The 12,476-nt window shown below is 40.6% G+C and overlaps 1 protein-coding gene and 2 pseudogenes across 2 annotated transcripts in view; all 3 read right to left on the bottom strand.

Moving 5' to 3' along the window:
• Positions 1-12,476, bottom strand: part of LOC105887643 (zinc finger protein 82 homolog) — a 66,061-nt gene that overhangs the window by 6,158 nt on the left and 47,427 nt on the right. The window contains exons 8-9 of the mRNA XM_012809181.2: positions 9,018-9,031; positions 6,692-6,818 (exon numbers count right to left, since the gene is read on the bottom strand). Coding sequence (XP_012664635.2) covers positions 6,692-6,818; positions 9,018-9,031 — 141 coding nt within the window. The remainder of the gene's footprint in view (positions 1-6,691; positions 6,819-9,017; positions 9,032-12,476) is intronic.
• LOC100953801 lies at positions 631-1,580 on the bottom strand (annotated as a pseudogene). Its single transcript, XR_154214.3, has one exon. The product of XR_154214.3 is annotated as a chloride intracellular channel protein 1 pseudogene (transcript).
• On the bottom strand, positions 3,537-4,492 carry LOC105887598 (annotated as a pseudogene).

The following is a 12,476-nucleotide window of genomic DNA, read 5'->3' on the forward strand; positions in this document are numbered from 1 at the left end:
AGTTGGAGGTTGCTGTGAGCTGTAATGCCACGGCACTCTACCCAGGGGGACAGCTTGAGGCTCTGTCTCAAAAAAAAAATAAAAAAATTAAAAAAAAATATTAGTTGTCTATTTTTTGAGACTTTGGGAAAAAAAATAATAAGAACAAGTTAATTGATGACTCCATACTGAATCTCAGAGTCAAAGTATTCTATAGTAGACATACTCTTGGTTGACAATGCGAATGTTACTTTCTTTGCATTACTATTATTATTATTATTGCTTAAAACTTCATTGCAGCAATTGTCTGATTTCTTTTACGAATGTATTTTATCTTCATTCATTCTTTATGAGGTTTTTGTTTCTAGTCCTTATCTTAAACCTTGTCATTGCTGTTAATTTTTAAGCCTTTTTGGTTTTGTGAAGGCAAAAAGTGGAAACCTAGTAAACACATGTATACATAAAAATAAAAAAAGAAAAAACAAAAAAAAAGAAGAAAAAAAGATATCAGAGGGAGAGGGAAAAGTCCTTTTAAAAATTTACATTCCTATAAGTGTTCTTTCTTCAGAGGCAATAGTGGTTGAGATGACAGACTGGTTTATTTTATCATTTGTGTGTGTGTGTGTGTAAAAACACTAGATTTTACCTGCCCCAGCCCACAATAAAAATCTCACTCAGGTTCCCCATCCCTTTCTGTCATCCCTCTTCCCTCCTAATCTGGCCCTGCACAAGTGCTCCAAGTGATTCCCACTGGCCATTTTGGAGTGTGTCCATTGAATACCAATGTGGAAACTACTCAGAGCTTTCAAGAGAGCTCCAGGAGGGGCTTATTTGAGGGCCTTGGCCACTTGCTCGTAGGCTAGCTCGATTTCCTCATCATCTGGACAGGTAGACGCGAATTCTTCCCGAGCACAGGCATTGCTCAAGTACTGATGCACTCCACGGAAAGCCTCAGGGATGGTGAACCCTCTGTACTTCTTACACACCACCTGTACTATGTGGAGTTTTGGCAACAAGTTGCAGTCAGCCAGGGTGAGCTCATTGCCATCCAGAAACTTCCTCTGAGAGACGCCTTCGTCTTCAGCACTGGTTTCATCTATTTCTTTTGGGAGGGGGGATGTTAAGTAATTATCTAAAATCTTCAGGGCTTTCAGGAGCCCCTTTTCCAGATTATCATTAAGTGCTGGGTTTGAATTCTTGATGTAGGCAGAAAATTTGGCAAGCATGTCCAGTCCTGCTGTGTTGGACTCAGGGTTCAGAGCTGCCAACTTAGGGTACCTGGGAGGGCACAGCACTGCCTCCAGAAATTCCTCAATCTTGTTGGTGTCTGTGTGTACTTCAGTGCCATACAGCAAGAATGGGAGCTGCCCTCCTGGGCATAGCTTCTGAACTGTCTCAGTCCTCCTCTTGGTGTCAATAGTGGAGACATTGAAGGTGACTCCCTTGAGCCAGAGCACCATGAACAGTCTCTGGGAGAAGGGGCAGTTCCCAATCTTGGCCCCATCACTGCCAGCCTTCACGAACAATTCGACCTGCGGTCATTCTTCAGCCATGGTTGCATCGAGGACAAGGAAGTGGCCATCGCTGGGGGAACTGGGAGAGGCTCGACAGACTGGTTTAAATCCTGCCTCTCCACAGCCTAACTATGTGATCTTTGGTAAGTTACTTCTATGGTCTATATCTATATCTAAACACTGCTTAGACCTAGAGTATATATCAAGCACTATATATATTTCATTAGGTGTTGTTATTTGCTTGCTGAGAAGAAAACAAAAAGCATCCTGGGACACTGTTATTTCTTGAGATATCATACCATGTTAAGTGGAAAGTTCTTAGTGTTTTCTTTGTTAATGGCTTTATTGAGATATAATTTATATACCATAGAACTCATCTGTTTTAAGTGTATAATTCAATGATTTTTAGCAAATTTTTTTGGGGGGGGGATAAAAAAACTTTATTACAGATAATTACCCTCAAAAGTAGTTAACACTGAAACATTTAACAGATTTAATTCATATAGTCACAAAACTCAAAATATCCAACATAAACAGCTTTGTGTGCTTAATGTTTTTAAAAATGAAACTTTAAGAGGAAACATAGAGTCTCCCACATAATTTGGAAGCCATTAGGCAACAAATATTTGATATTAAGCAGAAAGCACTAAAAATACTCAAATTTAGAGAGAATGCCTGTTCAAGTCTTTGATATGCATTTATTTACCCATAAGAAAACAGAAATATGTTTTAAATCTGACAACAGAAATATATATGTATGTGTGTGTATATATATATATTTTTTTTTTTTTTTTTTTCTGAGACAGCATCTCACTATATCACCCTTGGTAGAGTGCCATAGCGTCACAGCTTACAGCAACCTCAAATTCTTAGACTTAAGCAGTTCTCTTGCCTCAGCCTTCCAAGGAGCTGGGACTATAGGCACTCACCACAATGCCTGGTTATTTTTTTGTTATAGTTGTCACTGTTGTTTGGCAGGCCCCGAGCTGGGTTCAAACCCGCCAGCCCTGGTGTATGTGTCTGGCAACCTAGCTGCTGAGCTACAGGCGCCAAGCTGACAACAGAAATACTTTAATTTAATCTAATTTTATTATTATTATTATTATTATTTTGAGACAGAGTCTTACCTTGTCACCCTTGGTAGAGTGCTGTGGCATCACAGCTCAGAGCAACCTCCAACTCCTGGGCTCAAGTGAGTCTCCTGCCTCCACCTCCCAAGTAGCTAGGACTACAGGCGCCTGCCACAACGCCTGGCTATTTTTTGGTTGCAGCCATCATTGTTGTTTGGCGGGCCCAGGCTGGATTCGAACCTGCCACCTTAGTTGTATGTGGCTGGCACTTTAACCAATTGAGCCACAGGTGCCAAGCCAGGAGGAAAGACTTGTAACAAAAATAACTTAAGTCTATCTTTTGGCAGTGAAATTAACATAAGAATACTTCGAAAGGGTAAATTAAACAGAAAACTTTCAAACTTAGAATGCAAAATGGGAATTTTCTAATATTAGCTGCTTGATTCTACCATGTCTAAATAGAAATAGTATATAATGATTATCTAACAGGTGCTCAGTTTTAAAACTAATATAAGCTATTTATTATGAAAAGCCTCTACCCAATAAGTTGATTTTCTTCTGTACTGCCCCTGTGTCACATGCTTGAATTTAATGAAGACTATCCTTTCTAACTACTGAGAGCAGAGAAGCAAGAAATGGGAGTAACAAAATGAGCCTGAAAAATCCCAAGGCCTTAAGGCCTTTTTTCTGGCTGACCTGGACACTTACATCTCAATACAGAAGGTTAAAGACTGTTTTGAGAAAATGAATCATATCTTGGCTATTAGGTTCCCTGTCAAAGGCCATCAGATGGATAGCTATTTAGCAGGCAATTAGCCTACTGTTCTTAGATAATGATTTAAAGCAAAACAAAAAACTCTTAAACTTCCCTATTAAAACCCTTTATTCCGTTTTTGTTGATGCTTAAGGAAAAACAACTTTGCCCTTAATTCACTGTGGCCTGGACTTAAGATACCAACTTATAGTTGGCCAATTAGGAACAAGGCCAAACTGCCTTCTTCTTAGTTGATAAATGGCACTTACTTGATGATTTTTTCCATATAACCTTTAACAAGGACTCAAAAGTTGCATTGATTATACCCCAAGAGATGAGAGACCAGTGGTAATCAGATGGGTACCTCTGAAAAGATCTGTCAGTTTCCTATCCCACTCTAGCCAGATTTTTTTTTTTAAACCTCAGGGAAAGATTGAAATTCCCCACCAATATGAGACTGCATGCACGTTTTTTACAACATTAATTGGAAAAAAAAAATCCCAACATGGCATCCAAAAGACCTCCACAGATAAAATTGCTGACCAAATGAGCGCTGTGAATTGTTGCAATAGGCAGATGCTCCTTAATGGGACCCTGAAGGCCAAAAAAAAGACATTGCTGAGTCCACTGCGAAAAAGAATGAGCACCAAGCCTCGATAATACTCTCCAATTCCATGGCATTTCAGTGCCTTGAAAGCCGGGTAGGTGTTTTTAAGTTTGTCATGATGCTTGTGGTCTTCAAGCAATGTCTGAACTCTTCCCAATGGAGTGAAAATCAGTCCTGTAGTCCCTGCCAGCACTGCTGCCACACTGCAGGTTGCAAACTCTGGAGCACTGACATGCTTGAGGAGAAGGCAGGATAAATCCTCATAGAGACCAAACAAAAGTGCCAGAGTAGTTATTTTCTGCATTAACAGGGGAAGGATTCCACCATACAAGTTTCAAAATCCATCCCTGCTCAACTGATGTACTGCATCCCAGGTTTTGATAACATATAACTGTTGCCTAAAAAGGACCCTATGAATAGGAAATGTGATTGCTACATCTTTAAAAGCTGCACAGCAGCCACACAAATAATGCTTCATTTTGCTAACATTTGTAACATCTTGTTTTGAAGATGTTAGTATTGGTGGACTCTTTCCATGAGCTTCTGAATCCATCATGTTGCTTAAGAGCTTTCTTCTTCATGAAGAATTTTTGTTTAACCTGTAACACCCCCTGGGCTTGGTCTTTTGCAGGATAGCTTTTTGGTAACTTTCCCAATTTCTTCCATTGTTATTTGTCTGTTAGGTTCTCTTTCCTGGAGTCAATTTTCATAGTTGGATTTGCCATCAGCAGGGCAATCCTGCAGGACTGCAAGCCAGTGAGCCTGCAAGCTGGCGCCCGAGAAGGTGAAGACCTTGACCTGATTTTTAGTAAATTTAGGGTAATGTGCAAACATTATCACAATCCAAATTTAGGACATTTTCATCACACCCAAAGTGTCCCTCCTGGTCCTTGGCAGTCAATGCTCATTCCTGTTCCCAGCCCCAGACAACCTGATCTGCTGACTTTATAGATTAGCCTTTTCAGGATCATATAATACATAATCTTTTATATCTGGCTTCTTTCACTTAGCATATTGTTTTTGATATTTTACATGCTGTAGCATATACCAGTAGTTTGTTCCTTCTTACTGATGAATAATATTCCATTGTATGACTATACTAGATTTGATTCACCTATTTACCATTTGATGGACATGTAGATTGTTTTCCCTTTCAGACATTATGAATAATGGTGCCATGAATACATATAAATCTTTATACAGATAATATATGTTTTCATTTCTGTCATGTAGATACTTTGAAAAGTAATTGTAGGGTCACAACTGATAATACGTGAGGGTTGGTTTTTCCAAATCCTCACCAATAATTATTTTATCTTTGGTGGCACCCATAGCTCAGTGGGTAGGGTGCTAGCCACATACACCCAGGTTGATGGGTTTGAACCTGGCCCAGGTCAGCTAAACAATGACAACTGCAAAAAAAAAAAAAAAAAATAGCCAGGCATAATGGTGGGCGTCTGTAGTCCCAGCTACTTGGGAGGCTAAGGCAAGAGAATCAATTGAGCCCAAGAGTTTGAGGCACCCTCCACGACACCCGGCTATTTTTTAGAGATAGGGTCTCACTCTTGCTCAGGTAGAGTGCTAGGATTACAGGCATGAGCCACGCACCCAGCCCAAAATATTTTTAATTGATAAATAATGATTGTATATATTTATGTGGTACAGTATAAAATTTTGATATATTTTAACATTGTGGAATGATCAAACCGGGGTAATTAGCATATCTATTGCCTCAAATATTTATCATTTATTTGTGGTGAGACCATTTAAAATCCTCTCTTGTAGCTATTTTGAAATATACAAGAAATTATTATTAACAGTAGTCATCTTCCTGTGAAATAAAACAACAGAAAAAATTCTTAGATCTTTAAAGTTTCAATCATAAAAGTAGGTAAACTGCATTTATTAACAAAAGGAATGAGTTTTGAATTTGTAAATAAATCTTGTTGATCCTCATCTATAAAACAGGGATAATAGTAGTACTATCTTAGATGATTATTGTGAAGATTTTACCATTTTTACCACAAATGATATGTGTTCTTTTTTTTTTTTTGAGACAGAGCCTCAAGCTGTTGCCCTGGGTAGGGTGCTGTGGCATCTCAGCTCACAGCAACCTCCAACTCCTGGGCTCAAGCGAGTCTCCTGCCTCCACCTCCCAAGTAGCTGGGACCACAGGCACCTGCCACAACGCCTGGCTATGTTTTTTTTGGTTGCAGCCATCAGTGTTGTTTGGCGGGCCTGGGCTGGATTTGAACCCGCCACCCTAGGTGTACGTGGCTGGCGCCTTAGCCACTTGAGCCACAGGCGCCGAGCCAATATGTGTTTTTCTGATAGAGAAAAATTAAGAAACAGGATCTTGCTATTTCCCTTACAAGTATACCAAAAATTAACAAAATAGCTAAAGTGATTTTGAGTTCAGACACAAAATGAAACCTGCTTTGACACTGGTAAGGCTATAAATCATAGCTGACTGAGGTGGCTCATGCCTGTAATCCCACCATGTGGGAGGCCAAGGTAGATGGATTGCCTGAGGTCAGGAGTTCAAGACCAGCCTGAGCCAGAGCAAGACCTCATTTCTAAAAATAGCTGGACATTGTGGTGAGGGCCTGTAGTCCCAGCTACTTGGGAGGCTGAAGGAGGAGAATTGCTTGAGCCCAAGAGTTTGAGGTTACTGTGAGCTGTGATGTCACAGCACTCTACTGAGGGAGACAAAGTAAGACTCTTGTCTCAAAAAAAAAAAAAAATTCCTAGAGGCAGACAACCTTACCCAGTGAGACCAAGTTGCCGTAGTTCTCTAACATCACATCTTTGTACAAGTCTTTCTGTTCCAAATCCAGATATTCCCACTCTTCCTGAGAGAAGACTATGGAAATGTCATTGAACATCACTGATCCCTGAAATGACAAGCCGTATATTATAATTGAAATGAAAAAAAATTTATTTTAAGATGGAAGGAGAAGGGATGGAAAAGATATTTCAGTAAATGGACCATACAGCAAGCAAATAGTCTTTACTGGAAGCCTGTAAATGGTGGGTTAGGAAATCAGTATATCTGAAGCAGAGTGCCCTATGTGTTCTTGAAAAATCCTGTTGCTACAAACACAGCCTTTTACCTACTCTGGCATACTTTAATAACCTAAACATGCCTGGAAAAGAAAAAAGTAATCAGTTTTCCAGTTAAATGAAATACTGTATATAAGTCTTCTGTCTGCTGTATGCCTCCCCCATAAATTTTCAAGAAATGTGGCTCAGAGAGTAGGGCACCAGCCCCATATACCGAGGGTGGCAGGTTCAAACTTGGCCCTGGCCAAACTGCAACAAAAAAAAATAGCTGGTCATTGTGGTGGGCTCCTATAGTCCCAGCTGCTTGGGAGGCTGAGATAAGAGAATCGCTTAAGCCCAAGAGCTGGAGGTTGCTGTGAGCTGTGATGCCACAGCACTCTACTGAGGGCAACAAAATAAGAGTCTGTCTCTAAAAAAAAAAAAAAGAGAAGAAATGTGAGTTCTTCTACACTTTTTTCCTTAAAGAATAGATTTTTTGGCTGGGCGCGGTAGCTCATGCCTGTAATCCTAGCACTCTGGGAGGCTAAAGCAGATGGATTGGCCGAGCTCAAGAGTTTGAGACCAGCCTGAGCAAAAGCAAGACCCTATCTCTACTAAAAATAGAAAAACTGAAGCAAGAGGATCTCTTGAGCCCAAGAGGTGGAGGTTGCTGTGAGCTATGGTGTCATCACACTCTACCCAAGGTGACAGCTTGACAATCTGTCTCAAAAAAAAAAAAAAAAGATTTTTTCTTATGAGACAGAACCTTCAGATAAGAATAGATTTTTTTAGGCAAGTGCAATGGCTCACACCTGTAATGTCAGCACTCCAGGAGGCCTAGGCAGGTGGATTGCTTGAGCTCAGGAATTCAAGACCAGTTGGAACAAGAACAAGACCCCATCTCTACTAAAAAGAGGAAAACTAGCCAGGTATTGTGGTGGGCACCTGTAATGCCAGCTACTTGGGAGACTGAGGCAAGAGGATCTCTTGAGTCCAAGAGTTTCAGGTTGATATGAGCTATGATGCCATGATACTCTACCCTGAGTGACAGAGTGAGACTCTGTCTCAAAAAAAAAAAAGAAAGAAAGTCTATGACACTTACTCATTTTTCTATATTTATACAGAAATAAAGTCTCGCTCTGTTGCCTAGGATAGAGTGCCATGGCATTAGCCTAGCTCACAGCAACTTCAAAGTCCTGAGTTCAAGCAATCCTCCTGCCTCAGCCTCCTGAACAGCTAAAACTAAGGTGCTAGGCACAATGCCTGCCTATTTTTTCTATTTTTAGTAGAGACAGGATCTCACTTTGCCCAGGCTGGTCTTGGACTCCTGACTCAAGCAATCTTCCTAGGTTGGCCTCCTAGTTGTCTCCTAGATTATCTTCTTATCTGGTGTCATTTTTCCACTCCTCACTGTATGTATTCATTGCTCCTGAGTTAAAGGATATTGCTGCAGTATGATTCAGAATCACAAATAGTCATTCTAGACCAGCACATTCTTTTCAGCTATAGGTAGAATTTTGTTCCTGGTGTGCAACTCTCCGGGATGCCAAGAGATGATCCCTGACCTCTTTGTTTGCAAGACCCAGCCAAATTTTATTCAGTCCTAGGAGCCTCAAAAATATGAGAGATCACTATATACCTAACCTGAGGCCAACCCATAGCAACTCTTATATACTTGGAAAACTCAAGTCTGGGAAACCTAGTTTCTCATGGGTTAGGGTTAGGGTTATGAGTGGTTAAATGAGCTCATTCTCTCTTACAAGGAATTGTCAAATATCTCCTTTAAGGGATTACATTTCTGTGCCATTGTAGCTTTTAGTAGAAGACTAAGCACATATAGGGGATGCTGAATGATTTGTTCAATGTGTATATGAATAATGACTGGAAAAAAGTGTGTTCACAAAATTGTGTTCATCTCTCACTAGATTTAGAAGAACTACAAGAAGGTTTTCAGATGGGGCTCTAATAGGTAGGAAGTTTCAGAATAAAGAAATGTTGATAGGACCTTAACATGATATTATTTCCAGAAAAAGAAAAAATCAGTAACTTACATGGGCCATGGTTTAGAAATTCAAGAAGCAGTCAGCCAAGAGAAGCACAGAGTCCACACAAGCTGGAACTAGGAAGAGGAAAACAAACAAAGCCATGAGTTCAGACAGGCCTCAGAACTCCCAAAATGACTTGAGTTAATATGATCTTTCCCCTCTTCTGATTTCCATCTCCCATACACGCACGCACACACACACACACACACACACACACACACACACACACGGAGATTTGAAGAAGCCTGGACAAATCTAATCCCTCATTAACTATGGGTCTGATAATGGAGCTCATCATTTAAATTAGAATCTCTTTCAAAGTTTTATAAGCCTGCTTGGATTCACCAGACATAAAGAGAAATTCGTAAGGGTCAAGTCTGGCAACCATTACCACTACAACATTGCTGCCCTGGCATCCCTGACTGGCTGCAGCCAAGACAGCAGCTTTCAAACGCCTCTGGGCTCATCATTCTCCATTTCCAATCAGAATCCTCCACATTCCTTTCCTGCATGACTTCATTTGCCAGTGAGGCTGAAGAGGTGCAGATTCATGCTCTTGGTAGCTTGACACTAACAAATAAATAAAATGGAGATTATGATTATATTTGTAAAGTATACATATAAATCAGCACAAAAAGGCACTAAAATGCATTAACAGATAGGGAAAAAAATCTGGACAGATTGGTTATTTCTACATTGTAATATGATTTTCTCTTTTTTGCTTTCATTTACTCCATAATTTTACATGGCCATATACATGCTTCAATACATATTTTTAACTTTGTAAAGAGTTAAACTTTAGGGCTAGGTGCAGTGACTCGTGCCTGTAATCCTAGCACTCTGGGAGGCTGAGGTGGGTGGATTGCTTGAGCTTAGGAGTTTGAGACCAGCCTGAGCAAGAATGAGACCCTGGCTCTAAAAATAGCCACGTGTTGTGTTGGGTGCCTGTTGTCCCAGGTACTTGGGAGGCTGAGGCAAGAGAATTGCTTGAGCCCAAGAGTTTGAGGTTGCTGTGAGCTGTGACATCAGAGCACTCTACCAAGGTGACAAAGTGAGACTGTCTCAAAAAAAAAAAAAAGACTTAAACTTTATATATTTTAACTTGATTTTATTTTTTGAGGTAGAGTCTCATTTTGTTGCCCTTGGTAGAGTACCATGATGTCATAGCTCACAGCAACCTCAAATTCTTGGGCTCAAAATATCCTTTTGCCTCACCCTCCCAAATAGCTGGGACCGCAGGCACCTGCCACAATACCCAGCTAATTTTTCTATTTTTAGTAGAGATAAGGGTCTAACTCTTGCTCAGGCTGGTCTTAAATTCCTAAGCTCAAGCAATCCATCCATTCTTAGTGTCTCAGAGTGCTGTGATTACAGGAGTGATCCACAGTGCCCAGCTTCTATTTTAATTAGAAAAATATATATCTAGGGGAGGCACCCGTAGCTCAGTGGGTAGGGCACTGGCCACATACACCGGGAGGGGGGGCGGGTTCAAACCCACCTGGGCCAGCTAAAACAACAATGGTAACTACAATAACAACAACAAAATAGACAGGTGTTGTGGCAGGCGCCTATAGTCCCCAGGTACTCTGGCAGCTGAGGCACGAGAATCACTTAGGCCCAAGAGTTTGAGGTTGCTGTGAGCTGTGATGTCATAGTACTCCACCCAGGGTGACAGCTTGAGACTTTGCTCAAAGAAAAAAAGAAAAGAAAAATATATATCTAATCTTTAAATAGAGATATTTTTTAAAGCAGCCATCACTTATACTTGGGGAAAAAAATTGATACTCTAAAAACAGCTGCTATGTTTTTATTTATTTCAGTTCTCAGCATCTTAGCCAATTCTATGATTTCTAAGTTTGTTCATGTATGTTAGAGTTCTAACTACAAAAGAGTAGCTAAACCTCACCAATGAATGCTTTGTTTCACTGTTGTTTCTCCTGACTATTTCCTTCCTTTCTTTTTTGAATAGTTGGTATCTTCCTATGTTGCCCAGGCTGCTCTCAAACTCCTAGGCTCAAGCATTCTCTCATCTCAGGCTTCCAAACAGACTATAAGCATGCACCATCGTACTCAGCTCTCATAACTTCTTGACCAATGCATTTATTTATATTGCTTCTAAATAAGTCATTTTAGCCATAATGCCCTCCAAAGAGCTGCTGAATATTCTTATCCTGTTACTCTCACTTTGTGTCAACATTATGAAAATGAAAACTACAAGGCTTGATGCTTATTACATAAAATCTATTACCCCATAGAAATCCCATGGCTTTGGTGTTATTTGGTCATAACCTGACAGAGCTTGCCGTAATCAGATGATGTCTCTTTCCCATAAACTCTGAAACCGTGCTATCCAATTTTTTCAATGGCTTTTATCACACTTACCTTAGTCTTATTCCTGAACAGGCTTATCTCCTTTGACAGGTAACAAACAACATAAAGAGAAGCACCATGTCATTTGGGTTACTATATTTCCCCAAGTACCAGTATAGCATCTAGCATATTGTGAACACTTTATAAATATCTAATAATTCAACCTAGAAATTCCACTTCTAGGAATTTATGCATAGGAAATATTTCTAAAAGTACACAAAGCTTTTAAACATTGGTCCAGGCAAAGAATTTATAACTAAAAAGCAAAATATAATAAAAACAAAATAAATAAATGGGACTTAAATAAACTAAATAACTTCTGCAGAGCTAAAGAAATAATCAAAATAGTAAATAGGCCCAGCACTCACAGCTCAATGGCTAGGGCACCAGCCACATACACCAGGGCTGATAGGTTCCAACCTGGCCCAGGCCAACTAAACAACAATAATAACTGCAAAAAAAAAAAAAAAAAAATAGCCAGGCATAATGATGGGTGCCTGTAGTCCTAGCTACTTGGGAGGCTGAGGCAAGAGAGTTGCATAAGCCCAAGAGTTTGAGGTTGCTGTGAGCTGTGAGCCACAGCACTCTACTGAGGGCTACATAGTGAGACTCTGTCTCAAAAAAAGAAACAAACAGGCTCAAGTGGCTAAGGCACCAGTCACATACACCTAAGGTGGTGGGTTCGAATCCAGCCAGGGCCCGCCAAACAACAATGATGGCTGCAACCAAAAAATAGCCAGGCGTTGTGGCAGGCGCCTGTGGTCCCAGCTACTTGGGAGGCTCAGGCAGGAGACTCGCTAGAGCCCAGGAATTGGAGGTTGCTGTGAGCTGTGATGCCACAGCACTCTACCCAGGGGAACAGCTTGAGGTTCTGTCTCAAAAAAGAAAGAAACAAACAAAAAAAAACAGTAAATAGGCAACATACAGAATGGGAGAAAATTGTAGGCTCAGCGCCTGTGGCTCAAGTGGCTAAGGCACCAGCCACATACACCCAAGGTGGCGGGTTCGAATCCAGCCCGGGCCCACCAAACAACAATAATGGCTGCAACCAAAAAATAGCCGGGTGTTGTGGTGGGCGCCTGTGGTCCCAGCTAC

Source organism: Otolemur garnettii, unplaced genomic scaffold, assembly GCF_000181295.1.
Source record: "Otolemur garnettii isolate 467f Iridium unplaced genomic scaffold, OtoGar3 scaffold00100, whole genome shotgun sequence".
Lineage (NCBI taxonomy): Eukaryota > Metazoa > Chordata > Mammalia > Primates > Galagidae > Otolemur > Otolemur garnettii.